At 39.2% G+C, this 25232-nt stretch overlaps 1 protein-coding gene and 2 long non-coding RNA genes across 4 annotated transcripts; 2 read left to right on the top strand and 1 right to left on the bottom strand.

The window, feature by feature from the left end:
* The first annotated feature begins 15585 nt into the window (after positions 1-15585).
* LOC123576166 lies at positions 15586-18533 on the top strand. Its single transcript, XR_006701200.1, has 3 exons — positions 15586-16441; positions 17475-17712; positions 18431-18533. It is a non-coding gene; the product is annotated as an uncharacterized LOC123576166 (long non-coding RNA).
* Positions 18534-19153: 620 nt separating this feature from the next.
* P2RY1 (purinergic receptor P2Y1) lies at positions 19154-25216 on the bottom strand. The gene is made up of 3 exons (XM_045503208.1): positions 25102-25216; positions 23478-24669; positions 19154-21386 (listed from the first exon to the last, which is right to left on the bottom strand). Exon 2 carries the CDS (start codon positions 24638-24640, stop codon positions 23516-23518), a length of 1125 nt encoding a protein of 374 aa, XP_045359164.1. The 5' UTR covers positions 24641-24669; positions 25102-25216; the 3' UTR covers positions 19154-21386; positions 23478-23515.
* LOC123611376 lies at positions 21298-23158 on the top strand. 2 transcript variants are annotated; one of them, XR_006718630.1, is made up of 3 exons: positions 21298-21413; positions 21581-21650; positions 22706-23158. It is a non-coding gene; the product is annotated as an uncharacterized LOC123611376 (long non-coding RNA). The 2 variants fall into 2 exon arrangements; XR_006718631.1 differs by lacking the exon at positions 22706-23158 and having other exon boundaries at positions 21581-21726.
* Positions 25217-25232: the final 16 nt, after the last annotated feature.

A 25232-nucleotide genomic window follows, 5' to 3' on the forward strand; every position in this document is an offset into this window, starting at 1 on the left:
TTCCAACCTGATGTCCCATCACCCTAGAACATTGTGATGTGTATTTCTTACAAACAAGGACGTTTTTCCTACACAACTAAAATACAACCATTGGATTCAAGGAGTTACCACAAATATATAATTAACTTTTTTTTTTTTTCCAACGTTTATTTATTTTTGGGACAGAGAGAGACAGAGCATGAACGGGGGAGGGGCAGAGAGAGAGGGAGACACAGAATCGGAAACAGGCTCCAGGCTCTGAACCATCAGCCCAGAGCCTGACGCGGGGCTCGAACTCACGGACCGCGAGATCGTGACCTGGCTGAAGTCGGACGCTTAACCGACTGCGCCACCCAGGCGCCCCTATAATTAACTTTTAATCCTCATATCCCATTTAAACTTCATCAATTGTCCCAATAACGACTTTGTAATAAAAGGCTCCAGCTTAGAATCATAGGATATATTTAGTTGTCAGATCTTTTTGGTCTCTTTCCTCTGGAACAATCTTTGCAGTCTTTCTTTGCTGTAATGACCTTGACACTTGCAATTTAAAGACCAGCTCTTTTGTAGAATGTTCTCTTTGGGTTGGTCTGAGGTTTCTTCATGATGAGATCCAGGTGGTGCATCTTCGGCAGGAATATGACAGAGGTAATGCTGTGTTCTTGTTGAATTCTGTCCGATGGCACACAATTTTGATTGGCTCCATTACTACAGAAGCTCACTTTGATGCCCATATTAAGATGGAGTCTGCAAAACTTCTCCAGATAAAGTTCATTCTCCTTGTAGTAATTGGTAAGTGTTTCGTCAGCTGGTACTTTGAAACTCAGTCACTAACCCATTTCTCACCAAACTTTAAATGTGTTCAGTTATTGCTACCTGATGGACTACAGTTTCCTACATTATTCAATGCGTTGTAGTTGGTCCCTACCATTATTTACTCAGATCTCTATATTGATCCTGATAGGGCCATGTCGGGACACTCCTATGTACACCCTCCTCATCCTCCTTAGGTTTTACACCTCACTCCAAGCCAACTTCCTACAGACCAAATGCCCTCTCAGCCTGCTGGGCTCTGGTATCTTGATCTGGGCCACTGGCACAGATGCCTACCTTGCTCTTCTCTACCTAGCTTTAGGACTAAGTTTTTGTGGGAGAGGAGGCGGAGAAAAAAGAGCTAAAATTACAATTTTACAATAAAGTGTGTAGCTTTAAAATTCTGCAACTTAAGGATGCCTGGGAGACTGAGTCAGTTGAGTGTCCAACTTCGGCTCAGGTCATGATCTCATATTGGTGAGTTCGAGCCCCACGTTGGGCTCTGTGCTGACAGCTCAGAGCCTGCAGCCTGCTTTGAAGTCTGTGTCTCCCTCCCTCTCTCTCTGCACCTCCCTGGCTCATGCTCTGTCTCTTTCTCTCAAAAATAAACATTTAAAAAAAATTAAAATTCTGCAAATTACAAAACATCACTATTATATTTTCTCAATTTCATATTAAAAACACATCAGTTTAGACAATGCATACCTCTATTGGAGCTTATTGGTCAGAAATTGCTTTGAAATTTCTTTTAAATAAATCTTCTTAGTGCTTGTCTATGGGTGCCTTCTGAGTCGGCAGGAAAGAACACTGAGGGAGGATCTAGTCATCTGAAGGAGAGAAGACTATGATGGATTTCTGAAAGGCTTCTTTCAGAAGCTTTACAGTATGCAATTTAAAGTGTCTGTTCACTAAGGAAAATAATAGAGCATGGAATAAATGAAAGATCTTTTTTGATTAGGGTGTAAAAACATTGCCTTTTAGGGTTATAGAACAGTCATGGTGTAACTAACCAGCTTAAGACCTGTATATTTTCTGCTGTTCAAATGTAAACTTTAACCCTTATTTGACCTCAGTGGGCTATATACTGTTGAAGAAATCTGTCTGTGCACTTTGAGAAAATGTCCAGACAGGAGGGAGTCCAAACAAGGAAACTCTGCTTTCTAAGGCTCCCACCACCCTGAAGGATCTGTAATGCTATCTGGCATTCCAAATCTGTACTGCCTTGTGATATCTCTTCTGCCTCATATCAGTCCTCCTGCTTATAAACATTTTATGTTTCTGCTTTGTTTCATCAACTAGGCTGTAAATAATTTGATTATATAGATGATATATTTAATAACTGTTCTTTTTTCTTTGATATCATCCAAAATAGCAGTAGGTATGTAATTATAGAATGAATGAATTAATTAATCAGTGGTCTAATCAATCACTTAAGTACTCAGTATTAACCACACTTTTAAAACATTTTCCACCCTTAAAAGTCCCTGGGCTTGGAGTTTTCAAGAAAGAATGAAAGAAAAAAAAAGCTCTTGCATTTAATGATCATGTTGTCACTTGATACAGATTGTGAAACTTAAAAATATTTTTATATTGGATATTTTTCCAATTTTATCTTAGAAAATCATCATGACATTTCTAGGCAGTTCATCCCTATTTGTACATAGGGTCAGAAATTGATAGGGCAGATGAGAGATTTCCCCATATTTGTAAAAAAGTCAAGAAACAATTTTAAAATACAATATTCCTACCTTGCCCCAAAGAAAATGCCTTAATATCATCAGATATTTGGTACTATTCATGGAAGAGAATTATCAATGTCTTCAGGAAAATACACAGCTTCACCCATCATATAGTTTGTTTTCCAACTGTTTTTCCAACTCGGCCTTAACTATACCAGTTATCTTTAATCAGGAGTTCAACAAATCTTAAAAAAAAAAAAAAGTTCAACACATCTAAAGAGTATTATTATTACATAGATGACCAACAGAATATCTCTCCAGGACATGAGTCAAAGTACATCATTCAGCATCAGCAAATGCCATTTTGAGACCATTTTGAGACAATGAGTATTTTACATAAAAGGACTGAAATTATAAAAACAAAACTATTGCTTTTCTTTCTTTCTAAATGAATTTTTTTCTATCAGTGACTACTACTAATAGTAATTGTACCAGATGACGAGTTGAGGATTTAATATATAAAGCAGAAACACACCCCCATCACATCCCTGCTTAGACCTTCTCATCCTTTCTGTTGTCTACCAGGCCCAGGTGTGATATGCCCTCCTTCCCCTTCTTCCTGAGCACTTTCTCTTATTACCCATCCCTCTGTTTCTTCACATGTTACAGTCCCTGGGAGAGCCAAACTAGTTTCTGCCTTTGTGCCTTGATTTGTGCTATTCTCTCTGCTTGGACTGCTGGTAGTGCAAAGTGTAGTTTGATGGGTATAAAGAGGGTACAGTCAGTCACCTGTGTGTTTTTTTTTTTTAATATCAGCTCCTTCCTTCTCAAATTAATATGCACTGTAGGCAAATAGAGCGTGTTTTCTATGCAAATATCATTTCCAAAAAAGTCCCCTCCAAGTTCTTCCAACCAGATTGCTGCCCCTACCTAGGAATTCTGAAGTCCATTGTCTGAAAGGTCTTTCCCTATTTCTCCACAGCTGGCTTCTCATTATGCAAGGCTTAGGTCAAATGCCAACCCTTCAGAGGCATCATGTCCTATTCTTCTTCCCTACTCTAGTCACTCTCTTCTTACTATGTTGCTTACCATGTTTTGTTTTCTTCATAGCACTTGTAATGAGCTGAGATGAATTTATCTTCATTTTTACTCATCATGTGTATTTTTATAGTAATTTATAAATACAATGAGAGTGGGGGTTGTGTCTGTTTCGTCCCTGTTAGGTCCCAACTCTTAGAATGTTGCCTGATATTCTGGAGGCAATCACAAATCTATCTGTTGAATGCATAAAGGATGATTTCTTTGCTTGATAAAATTGGATACTTGGCCTGATTCTGAACCAGATGACTCTAGCAATATATTTAGCAATTCTATGACCATTTCAATTGCCCTCTAACCAGTATTTCTTCAGAATATTTAAATCTTTCCCTATTTATAACAAAATACTTTTATTTATTTTTTAAAAATTTTTAAATGTTTTAGAGAAAGACAGAATGCAAGCCAGGGAGGGGCAGAGAGAGAGGGACACAGAATCCGAAGTAGGCTCCAGGCTCAGAGCTGTCAGCACAGAGCCTGATGTGGGGCCTGAACCCATGAACCGTAAGATCATGAACTGAGCTGAAGTCAGACATTCAACTGACTGAGCCACCCAGGCACTCCAACAAAATACTTTTAAATAAAAGAAAATAAGTGGGCTGGAAAACAAAAAAAAATTATATATTAGAATTCTATTTTGAGACTCAATTAATCAAAAGAGGATTTCCCCCATCCCTTTTCCCAGGCCTGGCATGGCTCCTCCATTTACCCCATCTATCGCTCAGGCTAGAAATTTGGACGTTATGTGAGGTCTAGACTGTTCCCTCTTCCCCATTCCTCCACATTCAATGAATCCTGTTGATCATGCCTCCTAAATATCTTTCTGGCCATTCATAATGGTGCCCACTCAAGTTGTGATTTCCTCATGCCTCAATTAGCATGCACTGAAATACATATATGAATCTTTAACAAATTTTTAAATAAAAACATGTTCAACTGCAGTATAGTTGACATATATTAGTTTCAAGTGTGTAAATAATTTTCTTTATAGTTTAATTTCCTCATATTTTTGCAATATTTTTCAAGGAAGAGTAATGCTGGAAAATGAGGGGAAATTACAGATATCATTGTCAAAATGTACAGACCTTAGGCAAATAGGTTCAAGTATAATTATTAATTTAAAAAAATGTTTCCCCAAAAGGTCAAAGAGACCCCTGAGATACGTTAATGTTCAGAGAATTTGATAGATTTTTCTAAATGGCATCAAGTACAATTTGCCAACAAAACTAAAATACAATGTAAGCTTTTCTTATTTGCTATAGATTTGTAAACTATGAGCTTGTTTTAGTTTCATATTATAGTTTGTACTGAATAGTCAGCTGCTATTGGGTGGTAATGTAGTATTTTAAGAATCTTTTAAGAAAAAAAAAAGATGAAAGCATAATTAATTGAGGGCATTTCTCATGACAAAGCAGATTAAATTGTAAGTAATATTGGAAGACATAGTTGTAATATGGAGCTAAATGCATTGTGGGAAATTCACATTGCTCAAGTGGTGTAATTGGCTGTTTCACAGAATAATTGCTTGCATATAATTATTATCAACTCCACTTTTACCCCAAATAATTGTTTGTATAAAAGAGAGAAATTTTGGAGGTCTAGATATTTGTTCTAGATATATATAGATATTCTAGATACAGTATTAAATATTATTTTATTGCTTTGTAGGCAGGTAGATCAAAAGAAATGCTTGGATGTTTTTGATGTGAAGTAACTATATATAAAACAATGGACTATTGCAATAATTTTGCAATAATGCAAAAATTTATAAATTTACATGCAAATGAACTGAAAAACCCGGTATTGTCATTTCCATTTTTTTTTTAAATGTACAAGAAGGGTTTACTTCTTTAATTGCTAAACACCTAGTAAGGTGATAATTTTCTTATTATGAAGAAAAACTTCAGTATAACAGCACCAAAAGATTATTACTTTTGGCAGTTGGTTTTATTTTGGGGGGGCTTTTAAATTGTGGTATACTTTATTTTGTTTCACTTTTTATTGAAGTATAGTTGACACACAATATTAGTTGGAGGTATACAATGAAATTATTCAACAATTATATACATTATGCAATGATTGCAGGATAAGTCTAGTTACCATCTGTCACCATAAGTAGTTATTCAAATATTACTATATTTCCTGTGCTGTACTTTACATTTCCGTGACTTATTTTCTAAGTGAAAATTTTACCTTCAATCCCTTTCACCTATTTTGCCTGCCATCCTCCCCTCTGCAACCACCAGTTTGTTCTCTGTGTTTGAGTCTGTTTCTGTCTTGTGTGTTCATTTGTTTTGTTTTTTAGATCTCACATATAAGTGAAGTCATTTGGTATTTGTTTTCCTTTGTCTCGGCAGTTGATTTTAAAACTGAATTGATATGAAAAGAAACACTAGAATCCACAAGTTAAGATTTGTTGTGCCATATAATGGAATTTGACAAGGCTGAAAAGATTTCAAGTCCTAATGAGTACTGTATGAATGCTAACAGGAATACCATGGGGAATGACTGCGCTTGCCAGAATTGGATTTGGAAGCAGCAGGAGTAATACATCCTGGCAACCAGGGTCTGCTTGTTCTTTCAGAGTTGAGACTTGAACAACAACAATATAAACAAAGAAACACACTCAACAACATTGCACTTCAGAATCACTACATTTTGCTACTTGATCTTTCCCAGCAACTGGTTCTCTTGATTTGTTCCTGAGAACACACTGTTCCTTTCTATTTCCTTCTTGACCCTCTGCCCTCTGGCTGCCTTCCCCTCCACTCTAATCATCTCCTTATTGCTAAGCCTACCTCTCTTGTCTCCCTCCATGCTCATTCTTTTTCCTCATTTGCTCCTGCTGATCAGTACTTCCTTCTGGGTTTCTTAGACATTCTATTTCCTCCTTCCCTTCTTTGTTTCCCTGGGTAGTCTGTCCTGGCCTCCTCAGCTGAGTCCTTTTGGTTGGACACCAAGCCTCTCAGGTTTCCCTCCCCTTGCAGCTAATTCTGTTGACCTCCTCAGACAGCCTCTGCCCAACTCCCTTCCCAGGTTCCCAGCCCCACACTGCAGCATTCTCCATTCATTGACCACTAAGTGCCAGGCAATTGTACAAAGAGTTTTACACAAATGACCTCATTTATGCCCTGTAGTAATACATTGAGATTGGGATTACCAACCCTATTTTTTGGATGAGAAAACCGAGGCTCAGAAACATGAAGTATCTTGCCCAATTTCTCATGTTTAATAATTGTCTTTACTAGAATTTGAATCCAATTGAGTCTCACTCTTAAACATGTAAAATATTGTCCCCTGACTTAAGCATTCATATCACAGCCTTGACCTTATGCTGTGATTTTCCTCATCTTCACCTCATTCATAAGATGAATTTCCATCTTGCACGGCCCATCTGGCAACTAGATTCCTCTATATCTGAGCTTCTACATGGTAAATCACTCCTATTCTTCTCAGCTTGGCCAAGGGAAATTAGGGAAAGTTGGGAAAAAGAAGGGCATGCAAAGTCTAGCCTTTCTTTGCATCTTTTAGGCATTTGATGAGCCCTGTCTTGAAATGACATTCCAGGATATGGAGACCCAGTGATGAACTGACAGGTATGGGTTCACAAGTCAACCTAGTAAAGTGGACAGACTATCTGCTTGATGCAAAGCTGACTAGCAAACTAGGGAGAAGGTGATGCCAGACCCTGATAAGGAACAAGCTTCCATTTCCGCACAAGTGTCACCACTGAGCTTTGTGACAGGATATGGCGGGATGGATTTTGTTACAACTCCCTCCTCTTCCTGACCTCCCCTAACTCTCTCTGGATCTAGTCACTTTGTGTCTCATGAGCCAGTTTTTAATCTAGCATGATGTCTTCATTTTAGCCTTAGTTTTAGCACACTGCTGGCAAGCTCTCTCTCTCTGGCTTCCTCTTGATATATGGCTCTGGTTGCAAGCTTGACTTTGCCATTCTAGTCCCACCCTGGCTGTCTGTCTCCACAGGTACCACGAGTTAAAACCTAGCCAGCCCATGGATAATTTGCATGCATTTGCAAACATCAATCTCACTGGGCCTTCTGCTTTCCTTGCCCTCTCCACACCTCCCTCACCCATAGGTGACTGTTTTAACCCCCGGCTTCTCAGTGTACACTCCACTCTGAGGTTAACAGTGCCAAGCTATTAGAAGACCAGCCGTTGAAATCTGTGTATTTGCCAAGATCTTGCCTTCCATCTTCTCCTGGGGATTCACTCCTTCTCTTTCTCATGACCTTATCATCGCTTCCAAATCTACCTAGCCTTGAGAGTCTCTGTTAAAAACTCTTACTCTGAATCTTGCCACGGTGTGTAAAAGACATTCCTGAGAGTATTTGTCTTTTGCTACAGCTTCCAATTTAAAAACAAAAATTGAATATCAACTCTAATATCTCAATTTTATTTATTCTCTCTTTTGATTTAAATAGAACTTTATTGAGTAATTATATGCATACAATAAAATGTACTCCTTTTACGTATAGAGCTTGGGTACTGAAATGTTGATACCGCAACACACACTGAAACAATCAAACGCATCCCCCGAGAATCCCCTTGTGCAGCTTTGTAATCAATTCCTCATCCCTACACTGTTCTGGCCCTGGACAATTACTTCTCTGTTCTCTGTCACTCTGGGTTAGTTATGCCTATTCCAGAATTTTATAGACATAACCTAGAATATACTTTTATAGCTTATTTTTTTTTCAGTGTAGCATTTTTGAGATTTACCCATTGTGTATGTATTAGTAAACTGTTCCTTTTTGTTGCTAAATAGCATTCCATGGTAAGGATCTACCACAATTTGTTTTGTCATCCATCTGTTGACGGATACATATTTCTAGATATGCCTAGTCTCCTTCAGTCTCTCTCTTTAAAATTTTCTTATTTGTTTTGAGATAGAAACAGAGCGAGCAGAGGAGTGATGACAGAATCCCAAGCAGGCTCCATGCTGTCAATGCAGAGCCCAACATGGGGCTCAAACTCAGGAACCATGAAATCATGATCTGAGCTGAAACCAAGAATCGGACACTTAACCGACTGAGCCACCCAGCCCCCCCACCCCTCTTTTTTAATTTAACTTTTTTATTTTGAGATATAGGTTCACATGCAGTTGCTAAGAAATAATACAAAGAAATCCCAAGTACCTTTTACCCAGTTTCTCCTAATGGGAACATCTTGAAAAACTGTAGTAAGATAGTCCAACCAGGATACTGACATTACACGGTCAAGATATATAACATTTCCATCACCACAAAAGCCCTCATGTTACCATTGTTTCGTTCCATCTCCATTTGCTAATGTTAGCTGCAGTTGTTGGTGGTGGTGTTAATAGATGCTCTTTATCAAGTTGAGTAAATTCCCTTCTGTTCCGATTTCTCTGAGAATTCCTATCATTAATACATATTGTATTTTATCAAATGCTTTTTCCTTAATGGTGATGTGATCATGTGATTTTTCTTCAGTCTGTTGGTATCATGATGACATAGATGACATTTTAAATATCAGATTTGCGGGGTGACTGGGTGGCTCAGTTGGTTAAGTGTCTGACTTCAGCTCAGGTCATGTCTCACAGTTCGTGAGTTCAAGCCCTGCATCAGGCTCTGTGCTGACAGCTCAGAGCCTGGATCCTGCTTCAGATTCTCTGTCTCCCTTTCTCTCTGCCCCTCCTACGTTCACACTCTGTCTCTCCCTCTCTCTCAAAAATAAATAAATGTTAAAAAAAAATTTTTTTAATAAATAAATAAATAAATATCAGATTTGCATCCCAGGTCACACTGGGTCATGATAATTCTTTTTATATTTTTTTTTTAATTTTTTTTTAACGTTTATTTATTTTTGAGACAGAGAGAGACACAGCATGAATGGGGGAGGGGCAGAGAGAGAGGGAAACACAGAATCGGAAGCAGGCTCCAGGCTCTGAGCCATCAGCCCAGAGCCCGACGTGGGGCTCGAACTCGCGGACCACGAGATCGTGACCTGAGCCGAAGTCGGACGCTTAACCGACTGAGCCACCCAGGCGCCCCTCTTTTTATATTTTTAAAATATTTTTATAATTCTTTTTTATTCTTGTATTCTATTTGCTACTATTTTATTAAGGATGGTTGTGACTATATATATAAGGGGTACTCTTCTATATTTTTTTTTTTTTTGTTTTTTGGTTTTATTTTTGTACTGTCTGGTTTTGGTATCATTGGTAACACTAGTTTCATATAATAAACGGGTAAGTATTTCTTCTTCTGTTTTCTGGAAGAAATTTTGCAGAATACATATGAATTTTTCTTTGAATATTTGGTTGAATTCTCCAGTGAAAACTACCAGTCCTAGAGATTTCTTTTGGGGGGCTGTTTAAGTTACAATTTCACTTTCATTAATTGTTACAGGGCTATTTAAAGGATTCATTTCATATTGGGTGAGTGTGATAACTTTGTATTTTGGGATGAGTTTTATCAAAGATACCAAATTTTTGTGTGTCAAGTTGTTTCTGGTAATTCTCATATTACTTGTTTAATATCTGCAACAATTTCAGCCATAACTAATTTCATTCATTATATTGATAATGGGTATTTTTTGGTCAGTTTTACTAGAGATTTATCATTTACATTGATCTTTTCAAACATCCATCTCTTGTTTCATTGATATTTTTCTATTGATTGTGTGTTTTAATATCTCATTAATTTCTGTTCTTTATTATTTCCTTCCTTCTGAATGCTTTGGGTTTTCTTTTTTTTTATTATTATTTTTGGATCTTCTAGATTCTTGAGATGGAAGCTCTGATTATTAATTTAAGGATTTTACCATTTTCTAGTTAAGAATTTAATGTCATAAATTCCCCACTCAGCACTGCTTTAGCACTAAGTTTGCCTTGTTCCCCATCTTAGGGGAGAAAACATTCAATCTTTCAGCATTAAATAGAATGTTAGCTGTAATTTTTTCTTAAGGCAAGCTTGCCTTTTATTTTTTTTTTTTTAATTTTTTTTTTCAACGTTTATTTATTTTTTTGGGGACAGAGAGAGACAGAGCATGAATGGGGGAGGGGCAGAGAGAGAGGGAGACACAGAATCAGAAACAGGCTCCAGGCTCTGAGCCATCAGCCCAGAGCCCGACGCGGGGCTCGAACTCACGGACCACGAGATCGTGACCTGGCTGAAGTCGGACGCTTAACCGACTGCGCCACCCAGGCGCCCCGCCTTTTATTTTTTTAAGTTTATTTGTTTATTTTGAGAGATAGGTTGGGGGAAGGGCAGAGAGAAGGGGAGAGAGAATCCCAAGCAGGCTCCAAGCTGTTAGCATGGAGCCCGATGCCGGCCTTGAACTCAGGAACTGTGAGATCGTGACCTGAGCTGAAATCAAAAGTTGGACACTTAACCGACTGAGCCACCCAGGTGCCTCTGTAATTTTTTATTAGATGCTTTTTAGTTGTATTCCACAAATTTTGATAGGTTACATTTTTATTGTAATTCACTTCAATCTATTTTTTTAAATTTCCCTTGAGACTTCCTCTCTGATGCACGGATTACTTATAAATTATTCAAAAGTGTGTCAGTGGAGCACCTGGGTGGCTCAGTCAACTAAGCATCTGACTTTGGCTCAGGTCATGATCTTGTGTTCTGTTGAGTTCAAGCCCTGTGTCCAGCTCTGTGCTGACAGCTGAAAGCCTGGGGCCTGCTCCGGATTCTGTCTCTGTCTCTCTTTGCTCCTCGCCAGTTTGCCCTCTGATTCATTCTCATTCTCTCCCCCTCTCTCCCTCTTTCCCTCCCTCTCTCTCTCTCTGTCTTTTTCTCTCAAAAGTAAACACTAAAAAAATTAAAAAAAGTAAAGTGTGTCATTCATTTCCAAGTGCTTAGGTATTTTCCTGTTACCTTTCTCTGATTTCTAGTTTGACTCCACTGAGGTCAGAGAACACATTCCATATAATGTCAGTTCTTTCAAATTTTTTGAGGTTTGTTGTATGACCCAGGATGTGAGCACTTGAAAAAAGCCTGTGTTCTGTTATAAATGTCACTTGGGACCTGTTGGTTGGTCATGTTGTTGAGTTCTATGTACTTGCTGATATTCTGTCTCATAGTTTTATTGTTGGAAGAAGGATGTTGAGGTCTCCAACCATATTTTTGAATTTGTCTCTTTTCAGTTCTATCAATTTTTGCTTCACATGTTTTGCAGTGTTGTTTTGGTGCATACCTTAGTGGGTTTACCCTTTAATCATTCTACAACATCCATTGCTGTCAATTTTCTTTGCTTTTTCTACTGATCTTTTAATATGGCTACTCCTGTGTTTCTTTAATTAATGTTTATATGTCTTTATTCTTTTACTTTCAATCTGCTTATATTTGAAGTGAGTTTCTTACAGACAGAATAAAGTTAGGTTTTTTTTTTAATGCAGTCTGTCAATCTGTTTTGCTTGTGTATTTAGTAGACACATTTACATTTTATGTTATTATTGATAGGTTAGGATTGAATTCTATCATTTTTTTTTGTCTTTTGTTGTGGTTTTCATTTCTCTGTTTTCTTCTTTCCTTTCTGTGGGTTACTTGAATATTTTTAGAACTCCATTTTGTTTCATTGACATTATTTTTGAATGTGTTGTTTTGTATTACTACTTTAAGTTGTAATTGTAGCTATTATATTAAGATAACTTTCCCCCTTTACTGTTGTCATTTTCCCAGTTCAAGTAAGTATAGGAGCCTTACCTCTCTTTATTTCTTGTTACCTTCCCCCATTTAAAAAGTAATCATCTTAAATATTTTGTCTACATACATTTAGAACCAAATCAAACACTAATTTTTGCTTTAAGTCCCAAAGTTTATTTAGAAAATTGAAAAGAAGAAAAATCTATTCTCTTTACCCATAATTTTGCTTACCATGTCCTTGGTACTTTTTTAATGTTTCAAGATTTTCCTTTTACATTTTTCTGAAGGCATAAAACCCCTGAACAGAAATAGCTTTGTAGTGTATCTAAGGAAGTGGACTGGGAGGGTTCATGGGATACTTACTCCATGCCTTCCCAGATCCCAACGGTAAGACACTGTTATTCCAAGAAGAGCATGATACCTGCTCACAGAACCAGAAATGAAGGGCTTTGTGAATAGTAACAAGGGTGACTAAACAGAATACTGCACATACTTATAGGTCACCTCATGAGTTGCAATGTTAAGAGATGACAGTGTGTACCAGATGCCCTCCTTTCAACAATTCGATGCCTTTATGGATGTAAGTCACAAGTTCAAGAAAAAGGGCAGGAGAACTGAACAATGTGAAATTAAAACTATGCCAGATTAGTGAAGAGAGGCTCAAAACATTAAGGTGAAGCATAGAAAAATAAGTGGAATGCTTCTTGCAGAGGAGACCTCAAGGTTTACACACTATATTCACATTTTGTACACCTCTGCTTTCCTTTCCAATACTCCATTTCCATCAGAATTAACACCATTATTCCTGATTCTCCAGATGGAACCTCGGTCATCATTGGCTTTTCCTTTTCTCCATTGCACTCACACACCACAGCTGTTATTTCTTCCTACAAAATATTTCACGCTTCTGTCTCCTTCCACTGCCACCACCACCACCAACGGTCTTTGAATGTCCTCCTGGGAACAACAGTGTCTTAGGAGGTTGCTGCCTCCCTTGCCAGATTCTCTGCAAGGCCATTTCCTGAATTTAAAATTTTTCATGGATTTCTATTGCCTAATACAGTAAATTCAAACCTCTTTGCTTGTTCTTTCACTCTGCGGTGTTATTTTGCCTAGTTAACCTTAACTCGTTTCACCCTCTGAGCCCATAGTGAGTCTATTTTCTCCCTTTCTTCTACCTAAGGCCACCCTCTTTGCAACCCATTGCCTTTGCTCATTGTTTTCTTCATATCCCAACCTCCAGATAAAACAAACAAAAACGAGGCTGATACCTTCCCTTCTTCCTCCTGAATATTAAATTCCATCCTGCCTTTAAACCCAACTGTGTAACATATACCTTCATGAATATATTTTCTCAGTCCATTCTAGTTCAGCTAAAATTCTCTTCTCTGTGAAATCCTTTTACACTCACAGATTGATAAAACTTACCTCTTAACTGTTCTCTGTTCACAGACATTTTTGTGCCAATCTAAGTACCTTCTATATTCATGTCACTGTTTTGGAGTCAAGGGATATAGTAAAAATATTATCTCATGATTAGGCACAAACTTTAACCAATCTGAATGGACATCTCACCAAACATCCATTAGTCTGTTCCTGTGTGTTAATTGAATGCCATTCCTGCATGGGAATACACCATATATTCCTAAATCAGCCCCATCCCTACCCTGGCCACACCTACCTGAGGATAAACAAAAACACTGACTGTGGGAAATGACACAACATTGGCATTATAGTCTGTCTTAGGCCATGTCTATTGCTGTGTAACAAACTATCCCAGAAGACATAAATAACCATGGTTTTATTTTCCTTATAGGTTTTTCACACAAGTCTCAGCCAAGGTGCCTTGTCTTTGTCCTATGATGTCTGAGGCCTCAGCTGAGAAGACTCAAGCAGCTAGGAGTGACCAGAATGGCAGGGTATTTGGATCAAAGTCTTCTTCACGTACTTGTCTGGTATGTGAGCTGGTAGGATTTGAATGGCTAGAGGCTCTTTGGCTTGTGAATGCTCTGTCTCCCCACACCCCTCACCTATATCCCTACACTTCTCTTTTCAGCACCCTGTGGCCACAAGGTAGTTAGCTTCTTACAGAGTAATTCTGAGCTCCAAGAGAGAATGTTCCGAACAAGGCAGAAGCTATGTAGCTTTCTATGACTCAGGCTTAGAAGTCATATTCTATTGGTCAAAATAACCACAAACCCTCTCAGAACCAAGGAGAGGGACCCTACATCACAGTTGTTAGAGAAACGGCAGTGAATTTGCAGTCATGTTTTAAAACACTGCACAGCTCTCAATGCCTAAGGCTAATCCATTCCCTTTTCCCCAATTCCATCAATTTGAGAACAATCTGTTTTGACTATGGGGAAACTTATTGCCAAAGTTGCTAATGGAATATTGGTTATTTACACCCTAATGAAATATTAGGTCTTTCCACAACCTTCCTTTTTTGTCCTCATGGTCTAATATGACCCCTTTGGTACAAGTTTCCTTGTCACAAAACTACTCTCCTCCAGTTCACTCCCCTCTCCTCCCATTTCTACCCTTTATTGACCATATATATCTCTTCCCTTTTTTGGGACTGTGGTGTAGAGACACAATTCCTTCCAAAGGAAGGTTCTATACTCACAACCATCTCTTCCTAAAAGCTGCTAACAACTCCTCAGTAAAATATCTCCCTTACTCATTTTCCCCATAGAGGCCACTTTTATCTTGCCACCTTTACACACTAGAGAAGGGATAGGTATTCTAGCTCCCGCTAGTTGCCCTCTTACTCATTGCTGCCATCTACCAACCTTCATATCTGACCCTGTAATCTTTTTGCCCTATAATATTCGTATCACCTAGTGACCCAGCCAATGCCCTAGCCTCACAGTTAACTTCTGTCCTCTACTATGATGGTGTTCAACTTCAGTACCCACATCCACTCCTTCCCTAGACTACGCCTTCCCCTTTGTCTTTTTCTTTTCTTTTTTTTTTTTTTAAGTTTTATTTACTGAGAGGGCACAAGCTGGGGAGGGGCAGAGAAAGAGGGAGAGAGAGAATCCCAAGTAGGTTCTACTCTGTCAATGCAGAGCCCGATCCTGGGCTCAAACTCACGACCATGAGATCATGACCTGAGCCAAAACCAACAGTCGGATGCTTAACTGACTAAGCCACCCAGGTGCTCCTCCCCTTTGTCCTTTTGATGTCATCCATCTACTTCAATTTCCCCCATGGACATTTTCCCTTTGGCATTATCAAGCAATGTCTCTTTATAGCTTTTTCTGTCTCTGTTTTCTCCTCAAAGTACTAATTTGTTTTCCTCAATCTCTTCACCAAAACACTTTAGTGATCAGAAATAATTACTATTTTTATGAATCTAACAGACTCTTGATAGTCCTTTCTGTAACAAGTGACACAGACTTACCTCCTCACTGAAACTCTCTTCTGAGACCGATTTCCTTAGGAGGCTGTTGTGAATCTTCTAGGATTCCAGTTCTTTCTGTTGAGTATTCTCCTCTGTCATCCCAATGTCGGTAGGCCTATGGTTTACCCCCTCCCCGTAGTTATCATTTGTGAATGGACAATTTCCAAACCTCTATCTTTTGCTACAACTTTGTCCTGAACTTCGGAATGGCATTTGTAATGACATAGTGTATGTTTCTGACTGCATATCTTTTAGATATCTCCAACTTAGCAAGCACTGTAGGCTTAAATACCACCACACCACAACAGGGAGATATTACTAAACTACATTTTGCAAGGAAAGTAGTAATAATGATGGTGACTGATTTTAAAAGAAAATAAGCAAATGTGAAATCTACATGCTAAGCTATTTCAGCGAGGCAGAATTTTTTCATATACAGGATGGATACTGATTATTATAACCAGTGTCTTCAGGGATAGGCAATTCTTTCAGATTATCTCTCTCACTGAAAATGCCATTCAAGAATATCACCTCTGTGTTTTTATTTTAATCTCTGTAGGCAACTTTCTTGATCTATAATTAAATTGAACAACAGGCATATGTCTTACTGTGACTGGGATGTAGCCATGGTATATTCATAAACTGGTGTTCTGGTTGGTAAATGATTCTCTTGTCAGTTTTCTTGGTGTGAGTCAGTGCTCCAGAGTTGGTGAACTCTAGGTGAACTGTTGAGATCAAGTTTCTGTATCTGCAAAACTGAAGATCAGACTTTGGACTGTGGCAACTGAAAATAGACTGAATCTGAGAGGTGAAGCCCAGCTAAAAAGGTCAGCATACTCTTCTTGTTGATATATTTTTAGCTGCACACATTTTGATTTGCATCTCTTTGTCCCACACAGTGTATATCACAATGAAAAACATCAAAAAAGTTGAACACTTGCTTATTACCTGACCTCAGATATTCAATGGAGAGTCCAAAAGAAAATATATGCACTCAAGTCCACAACAAGAAATTCTAGGAGACCCACAAAGTCTCCACGGCATGAAAGAATATAACAGAAATAAAAACAGTAATAGAAACAAACAACAGCAACAAAACAGCATATGGGGTGGCAAAGTCCTTAGCAGCCTCAAGAATGATATACCTGACATTTATTGAGGGTATATTGTGAAGTGCCTTGCATTTTTTTATTTCATGTAATTCTCCCAACATCTTTGAGCTGCCATTTTATGCCCAATTTATAATTGAACACAAAGCCAGAAGAGGTAAGCAACTGTCCGAGGTACACAAGTAACAAGTGGTAGAATTTGGTTCAAACCTAAGATTTTGAGTGCAAAGCTGCTACTCTTGAACATAGTGGACATTTACTGTTTTACTGTTAACTTTTCATACCAATGAGACTAGTATGAAGAGCTAAGCTTCAAAGTTTACATACATCTGTTTCAATTATAGTATCTATGCTACAAATAGCTCTCCTTGCTGATGTAAGCTTAGATGTAAAATGTAAGCTGAATGCTGTTTCTTTGGGAGTTCCAAATGTGATCTTAAGAAGTATTGTAAAAAGAGGACACATATAACAAAATTAACAACCAAGTCCCTCTTTATTTAAAAGTCATTTTGAAAAAAAAAAAATCATACCCTATTCTTGTAACCCCATACCTGTACTGAGTAGTGTAGTTTACGTTTTTTGACTAGGTCCTCAGAGAAATCAAATGACCTCTAAGAAATGCCCACTGTGACCCAAGACACAAGTACATACAAATAACATGTTACTTGTATCAATATAGCATGTGTTTCTGAAATGAAAATCACAAAGCCTTACTGAGTAATGGAGTCTGGTCTGTTTTATTTTGTTAAAGAGAGCTCATCATCACCCACTAATGGGTCAAAATCTACAGTTTGAAGAGTCCTGCAATGTGAAAGGAATGTTCAAGCAGGAGTGAGAATCCTGAGTTCCTTGTTGCTCCACTTTTGAATGGAAACCTGTACTCTCACCATCAAACCAAGGTGATAGGATTAAATCAGATCATCTCCACGGCCTCTGTTTCAGTGGATTGAGGATTTCCCACCTTGATACTGGTGATTTTTCCTCATCAGGTAATCTGGAAAGGCAGTGCATTTTTCCTCTGTGTGCAGTACTGACTGGCCCCACATGCCTCCTGTGGTCCTACGCCTTTATCCATGTCTATTTTTAAGGGGCTGCAATACTGTCAGCTGCTCAGCCCCAGGGCCTGACTGCATCCACGGATCTGTCCCAGCAACTATGCTAGTTGAAGATGTCAGTCCCCAGGGTCCACCCCAAAGCAGCATAACCTTATAGGGTTAAAGCAAGTAAGCATGGGAGTAACATCAGTATGGATGTGTAGTGACATCTGTTGTATCTTTCATGCCTCATCCCATCAGACTTCTAAACCATAACAGATCTACTTTGAATTTTTTTTTACATTTGGAACTGGGAACTCTGACCATATCTGGGGGCAAAATTCTCAGCATTCTGAAAAGAGCATAAACTTTTTGCTTATTAAAATAAAAGAATTTAAAAGCAGGAGTATTTACTTACAGGGAATGAAGGTTCTCTGTCTGACTCTAATCCCAACGTGACTTTGAAAATCAAAACATTCTCACAGCTTCGTGGTAAATTCTTAAATCAGCAAAAATGACTTTCTGTATTATTTCTGTGTATGCACTAAATAAACATACACACCCACAAAACTCTACCTAGCTGATTTTAATAAGGGAAGATTCTAGTATAGCTCATTAAGGAGTTAAAACTGTACCTTAAAGCTGCAAGTAATTTACAGTTTACTACCCACAGGATTCTGTGACGGAGCACCTGTCTCAGCAGACGACCAGAAAACTCAACACGGGCCCATTGTGCACTTACCTTCTCTGCCAAGGAAAAAAAAAGGTAATGGTTTAAGCATGCTTCCCTTCCACTCTACACTTTATCACTATACAAGACTCGACATATATTTTATAAAATTTTTTTTTTCAACGTTTATTTATTTTTGGGACAGAGAGAGACAGAGCATGAACGGGGGAGGGGCAGAGAGAGAGGGAGACACAGAATCGGAAACAGGCTCCAGGCTCCGAGCCATCAGCCCAGAGCCTGACGCGGGGCTCGAACTCACGGACCGCGAGATCGTGACCTGGCTGAAGTCGGACGCTTAACCGACTGCGCCACCCAGGGGCCCCTCGACATATATTTTAATAAAATTGAAAGATGCAGGCAATATAGGCTAATGGATAAGCAGAAACCACAAAGAATTATTAGTATTATCACTTCTATGGATTAAAAATTAAAGGAGAAAAGATTATAGCTAACATTTAAAACTAGTATGAAGATAGGTATTGATTCTGTATTTTTCCTCAACATAAATAATGATAATCTTATAAATTAGCCTATACCAGAATTCTTTGACATTTCCCTAGGCCACAGCTTAAGAAATACATACTGTGTCAGTCAGCATAGTGTATGTCAAAGTTTGGTGAAAGTTAGGAGTTTTAACACTATAATAATAACATGAAAGCCATCCAATCACATTTCATAGTTTTATTGAGACTTTCAGTTTTAATTGTCTATAGTAGGTTCAATTCTGTTGATGGTGATCATATCAAAGCTTTCCTATTATAAATAGCAGATACAAAGTTACTGCATGCCTTAGAACACATATACAAACACAATATTGTACACTCACGCATGCAAAATTATAGGAAATATACATTCCTTTTATTAAAAACACAATTACATACAGTTAGTCTGGAATTTGTTAAGCTACCATTGATTTAGATAAACCTGAGAAGGCTTAAAATGTCAAGTAACACTGTTTCCATACTGCTCATTCAATGAAACTACTAATCACAAAGAAATCTAGTCCAACTATGTTAAAATCACAGATAATATAAAAATAAACATTTTTGCAAAAATGCAAAAACATACTAGAATTCAGTCACAAATTTTGATATGTAACATATATTCCCCTTCATATTAATTTGTAATGATGTGTATGATACAATGTACAACATAATAAAAAATTGTAACAATTCAGCAGCCAAATCATACACAGTTATCACTATAAAACTTGAAATTCAAGTTACCAACTGAACACCTAAAACATTAAATAGCAGTCGTGAACTTGGTGGTAGTGTGTTACTTAGAAACTCCATCTCAAAGAAATTAAGAGTACACGATTACAACAATGTAAGCAGAACTGAGGACAGTAACTGATTGCACCAGCTGCCTTTTTCTCTCCCGATTTTCCTAGGTTTTCTTTAAATTCTGATATATCTGTAATGCCCATTCCTCCAGACTTCTAAAACGTAAGATCTACTTTGAATTTAGGACAAGGTTTTGCATTAGAAATGGAAGCTTCAACCATATTTGGGGGCACAATTCTAAATGTTCTTTAAAGACAATAGAAACTTGACTATGTCATATAAAATATAGACAGTAAGTCTTAGTCTGGCAAAGATATTTTGTATTTGCTATTGAGCTTATGAGAGTTTGACACCCAATTGTGTGTATATATAGAACCCTAAATAAAAAGGTAAACATGCAAAAGCATTTCTAGAGAAAATTAACCACTTTTATCATAAAACATTCATATTTTAGATCAAAATCTTAAGACTTGAACATTTCAAGATACTGATATTTGAAAAGCATACTATACAGTAATTCATTTTATCTATGCAACACATTATGTAAAATACACGAGTGTGACCTATTATACATCATAATAAATATAATCTTACATCAGCATATTTGATCTTGCAAAAAAGTTTTCCAATCTGTACAACTGAAGGACTGTGAGCTTCATCCATAAATACTATGTTAGTTACACTGTGCTCAGCTAAGTTAAAGCTTTAGTCGATTCCTAACTACTTACATATCTTTATTTTCACTAGTCCAATTCCAGCTGCTCTGAGCACGGACATCTCTTGTACCCAAAGGCAGTTTACTGTACTGTTTGGAGTCGATTGAGAAAACTTATGGGTCATAGGTCCACATCATGATTGGTGAACTTTGTGAGAATTTTTAGCCAAGGACTGGAATCAAAGAGTCCTGGAAAATACAGTAGCAGATTTCACGCACCTCTGGCTGGCTGTAGTTTTCAGGCTTTACCACATCCGCTGAGGTTCCAACAGATGGATATCATCCAACTTTTTTAATCCATGGAGAATGGTATTGAATGGGCCAAGAGTTCCACAGTTGGCTGAGTGGTGAGGTCATGTTTTTAATTCTGAGACCTACCCTTTGCTGTATCTCTTCTTGGTCTGTCTTTTTATCATTTTAATCCAAGTGTACAGTGATGTTTAAAGAGTCAAAGATGCCACCCGGTAAGCCATAAACTACCTTCAACTTTGCATTAAAATAGTTTTGTAGTGTGAAATTTAGTTCGATAATTTTGGCAGTGCTTTCATCCAAACGCCAATAGATTCCTGCCTTTACCATTAAAATACCTGCTTACATCATCACGTTATCAGATCTCTAGCCAATAGTCTTGACCCTCTGCATGTTTTTACCCAGAGACCACTTTGTGCCTAGAAGGGGTTGGGCAAGATCGTTCTTGTTACTATTTGGCATGTATTCACAAGTTATCATGGTCCACTGTGTGATGTATGAAGAAGAAACACTGGAAAAAACATGCCAAGAAGTAAAAGGGCTTTTCCAGGCACTGGCCACCTCACTGGATCCACACTCCAAAAGAAAGCTCTCTGGGAGCTGAAACAATGTGTGGAACATGTATTCAACCATGCTGGCATCCCAAGACCTGAAAGAAAGAAAACCGAAGTGAATGGTGAGGAAATACTATACAAATGCATACCTTTAGCTTGTGAGTTCAAGACTGATACAGGGTTTGAAATTTCCATCTTGGTCAGTGTAGTGATATTAATCTTGTGGCACTGATCATGATGCTTAGCAGGGATAATACAGTAATGATCTATTTTATACCTTTTCTTTTAGTGAATGCTTTGGAGGATCCTAACCAAGAGAACCTTGGCTAACTTCCTTCCTCAAAATTGGGGCAGTGGAGGTAGGACATCTACCTGGTTTCTTTTTGATACGGCTTCTGTAATTCTGTGCATTAACCAACACATAAATATATATATTAAAAAACAACACTTTTTAGTAAGGCTTAACACTGCTTTTCTTCATTGATGTTAGTGGCCCGAGACTGGATAAACTGAAGCAAGTCTATGAATGTCTCACAAATGCACAGGCTACTCGGGCACTACAACAACTGAAATCAAGCCCCCATTGTCCCGTCCCTACATCTCACAGCTTCTTGCCTGAAGACAGCCTCCAAATTGCTTTACTTACCAAATGCTTTCCAACAAGTTATTTCACCAACAGTTGCAAGCTATAAGATTGGCTTTCATTGAGGCTAATTTTGACAGAAATTCTGTTGATGCTAGATTTGTTACGAGTTAGAAATTGTGTTCCCTCCCCTTAACTATTCTCCATCATACAAAATTTGACCTGATTCAGTGGCTAGAAATGCAATATTCACTATTCATTTAAATTCAATATTCATTGAAAACTTATTAAAATTACTGAAGCTTTCACTTGTGCCTGGCAGAGGAAATAAAATAAACGACCAGTAGTTTTCTCTTAAACTATTAGCCTGATGTGTAGTTTCCAGAACTTTTCAGTGGTATGGTACCTTAGGCAGCCCATAGATACAATTCTCTGTGTTTCCCTTTCCCCTATAGTTGCAGTTTTTTTCCCCTTTAAATATGAAGATGTAAGATCCATTTAATAATTACAGCTTTTCATTCTATCAACATAAATTGTACAAAGTGTACTGCCTTTTTTGCAAATCACATTTTCCCATTATTTTTAAGAGGCAAAGAAAAAGCTTTACACCACTTAACGTCCTTATTTTAAAATAGTCTCCTCTAAAAAAAAGAAAAAAAAAAAAGAAAAGTTGTCTTTTCCTCACTCCCTTGTTTGAGAATATGTTTACAACCTTGCATTGTGAATAACTGTCAACCATCTCCCTCTGATAGTATCATCATCGTCTTGTCCAACATTCCTCAACCTTGGTCTGTAATTTATCTGTGATTTTTTTTTACATTGTTTTTACAGCTATGAGTGAACATTTGTACTGGAACCCAAACTCCTAAGGCATTGCACAACAGTGGTACAAATAAATGTTCTTTATCACAGGAAGTCTAAGAGTTCAGTGTTTACACGGAACGTACATGAACTTTGATTGTTCCTAAAGCAATTTACCTGTAAGGTAATTTATGCAGGCTTCTAACACCAAACATTTAACACTTAACAGTGAGCAGTTTTCTACAAGTAAATGGGAAATAATCACTTTTTAGGTTTTTAAAAGAAGTGACTTTGCTATTCAATTCTCCAAAGAAACCCAGCCAGCCACCACTTATGTTTAGAGGACCAAAGGGACACCCAGCTGAGATCTCTTCATCTGATATTCAATGAATTGAGTTTAGCATTTTTGCTGTACTGTGTTAACTTTGAGAATGTCGAGTTTCAGCTTGTTCCCACCATGGATCACTGACAACTCAGTTTCAAGTGATCAGTTCTCTTAGAGAAATTATTAATATCAAAATAGGGCTAGTACTCAGTGCATTTAAGCAGAATGGCTTATAAATTCTAAGGGCAGATGAGAAAGTAAATGTTTAACTAGGATAGTATAATTTTATTTTACATACTTTTAGTTAGAAACGGAGGCCTTGAAAGTGAACCCCCAACATGCTAAGTGTGGGGGTGGGTGTTTCTCTTGTTTTTCTTGGTTTTTTAACTTCCTAGTCTCTTGGACTGATTTTTCTCTCAACTTACTAGACACTTAAAGGGGAAGGAAGAAAGCCTTTGGCTGTATTAAGCATCCTACCATGTTACAAAAGTGGGTTTTCGGTGATTCTTGTATCTTCACAAGCTTGTATCTCCATTCTGTTTGAACTCAGATAAAATATTGAGGGTCATGTCTTCACTCTTGGATTGCAAGTTGGCCTCACTTCTTCTGGAAGCCTTCCTGGTGGCCCGGGACAGTCTCCTTCTGAAAGTATCTCCTGCCAAGAAATAGAGAATGGGGTCCACACAACTGTTGAGACTTGCTAGACCTCGTGTCACCTGGTAAGTGGCATAAACCCTGTCATTGAAAGCACACATTTCTGGTGTCTGAAAATCCAGCCGGGCCCGCAAATTCATTGTTTTCATCACATGGAAAGGGATGTAAGAGACAGCGAAAACAGTCAGTACAATAATCACCAAGTAAATGGATTTCCTCCTCAGCGGCGAGTTGTCCAGGTCGTTGTAGATCAGAGCTCTCACAATCAATCCGTAACAGCCCAGAATTAGCACCAAGGGGACACAGAACATGGCCACAGTCGTGCACATGCTGTAGATAAAATAACTTCGCAGGTACTCGTCTGAGGTGGTGTCGTAGCAGGTGATGGTTTTGTTTTTCCGGACCTGGGTACCGGAGTAGAAGAGGATGGGCGAGATCCCCACCACCACGATGAGCCACACCAGCACGCTGATGTAGACCGCGTTCTTCTTCTTGAGCCTGCCCAGAGACTTGAGGGGGTACACCACGCCGCTGTACCGGTGCGCGCTGATGCAGGTTAGGAACAAGATGCTGCCGTAGAGGTTCACATGGAAGATGAACCTCTGCAGCTTACACATGGCGTCCCCAAAGATCCAGTCTGTCTTGTTGAAGTAGTAGAAGATGAGAGCGGGCAGCGTCAGGACGTACAAGAAGTCGGCCAGGGCCAAGTTGAACATGTACACGGAGATGCCGCTCCACGGCTTCATGTGGAAGACGAACATCCAGATGGCCACGCTGTTGCCCAGGAAGCCGATAATGAACACCAAGATGTAGACAGCCGGCAGGTAGTAGAACTGGAAGCCCGTCTTGGTCAGCGAGCAGGCGAAGGAGGCTGCCGCCACCGCAGCCGTGGAGGCTGCCGTGCTGTTCCCCCAGGGCCAGCCCGGGCCAGCCAGGAAGGTAGCGTCCGTCCCGTTGGGGACAGCCGGCCACGGCCCCTCGGTCATTCTCTCTTCCCAGACTCACGCGGCGGCTCCTAGGGGCAAGCAGCGGTGAGAGGGCGGCAGCCGCCAAGGGCGCACCGAGCATCGGAACAGCGCGTGAGCTGAAGGCAGCGGGTGCGCGGGATCCCCACCGGAGGGGGCACACGCGGGCTCGCCCACGCCGGCTCCGGCCCTGCGGGTCATGAAATCCACCCCGCCGCCGAGACCAAGCTGGGCTGGCGGCCGGGCCACCAACTTCCCCGCCTGGCCACCGTGCTGAGGTTATGCAATAGAGCGCACGGGGCACCGACAACTTTCCGACTGAGCCTTCCCGAGGGGCCGCGAGTCCGCACCGGAGAGCTCAGAGCGCGTGTGCCCGAGGTCGAGCCAAACTCGCAGTGCCGCACTCAGTGGGGGACAAAGGCACTCCCCAGCTGGCTGTCCCCAAAGATCAAGTTGGGTTGGGCATCTTCTTTTCTCCCTACCTTGCGATCAAGCAGCTCATTTCAGGGCCCCGCGCCGTTTCCTCCACGGCCCCCAGTGCTCAGCCTCTGGGGGCCATCGGAGCGCGCGCGTCACCGCACACCCGTGCGCTTCTGTGTTGTGTTCAGCCTCC

This window comes from Leopardus geoffroyi, chromosome C2 (genome assembly GCF_018350155.1).
Source record: "Leopardus geoffroyi isolate Oge1 chromosome C2, O.geoffroyi_Oge1_pat1.0, whole genome shotgun sequence".
In the NCBI taxonomy this organism is placed as follows: Eukaryota; Metazoa; Chordata; class Mammalia; order Carnivora; family Felidae; genus Leopardus; species Leopardus geoffroyi.

Excerpts from the sequence above, each read along its gene's own strand:
- P2RY1 (XM_045503208.1), bottom strand. The coding sequence starts at position 24,640 with ATGACCGAGGGGCCGTGGCCGGCTGTCCCCAACGGGACGGACGCTACC.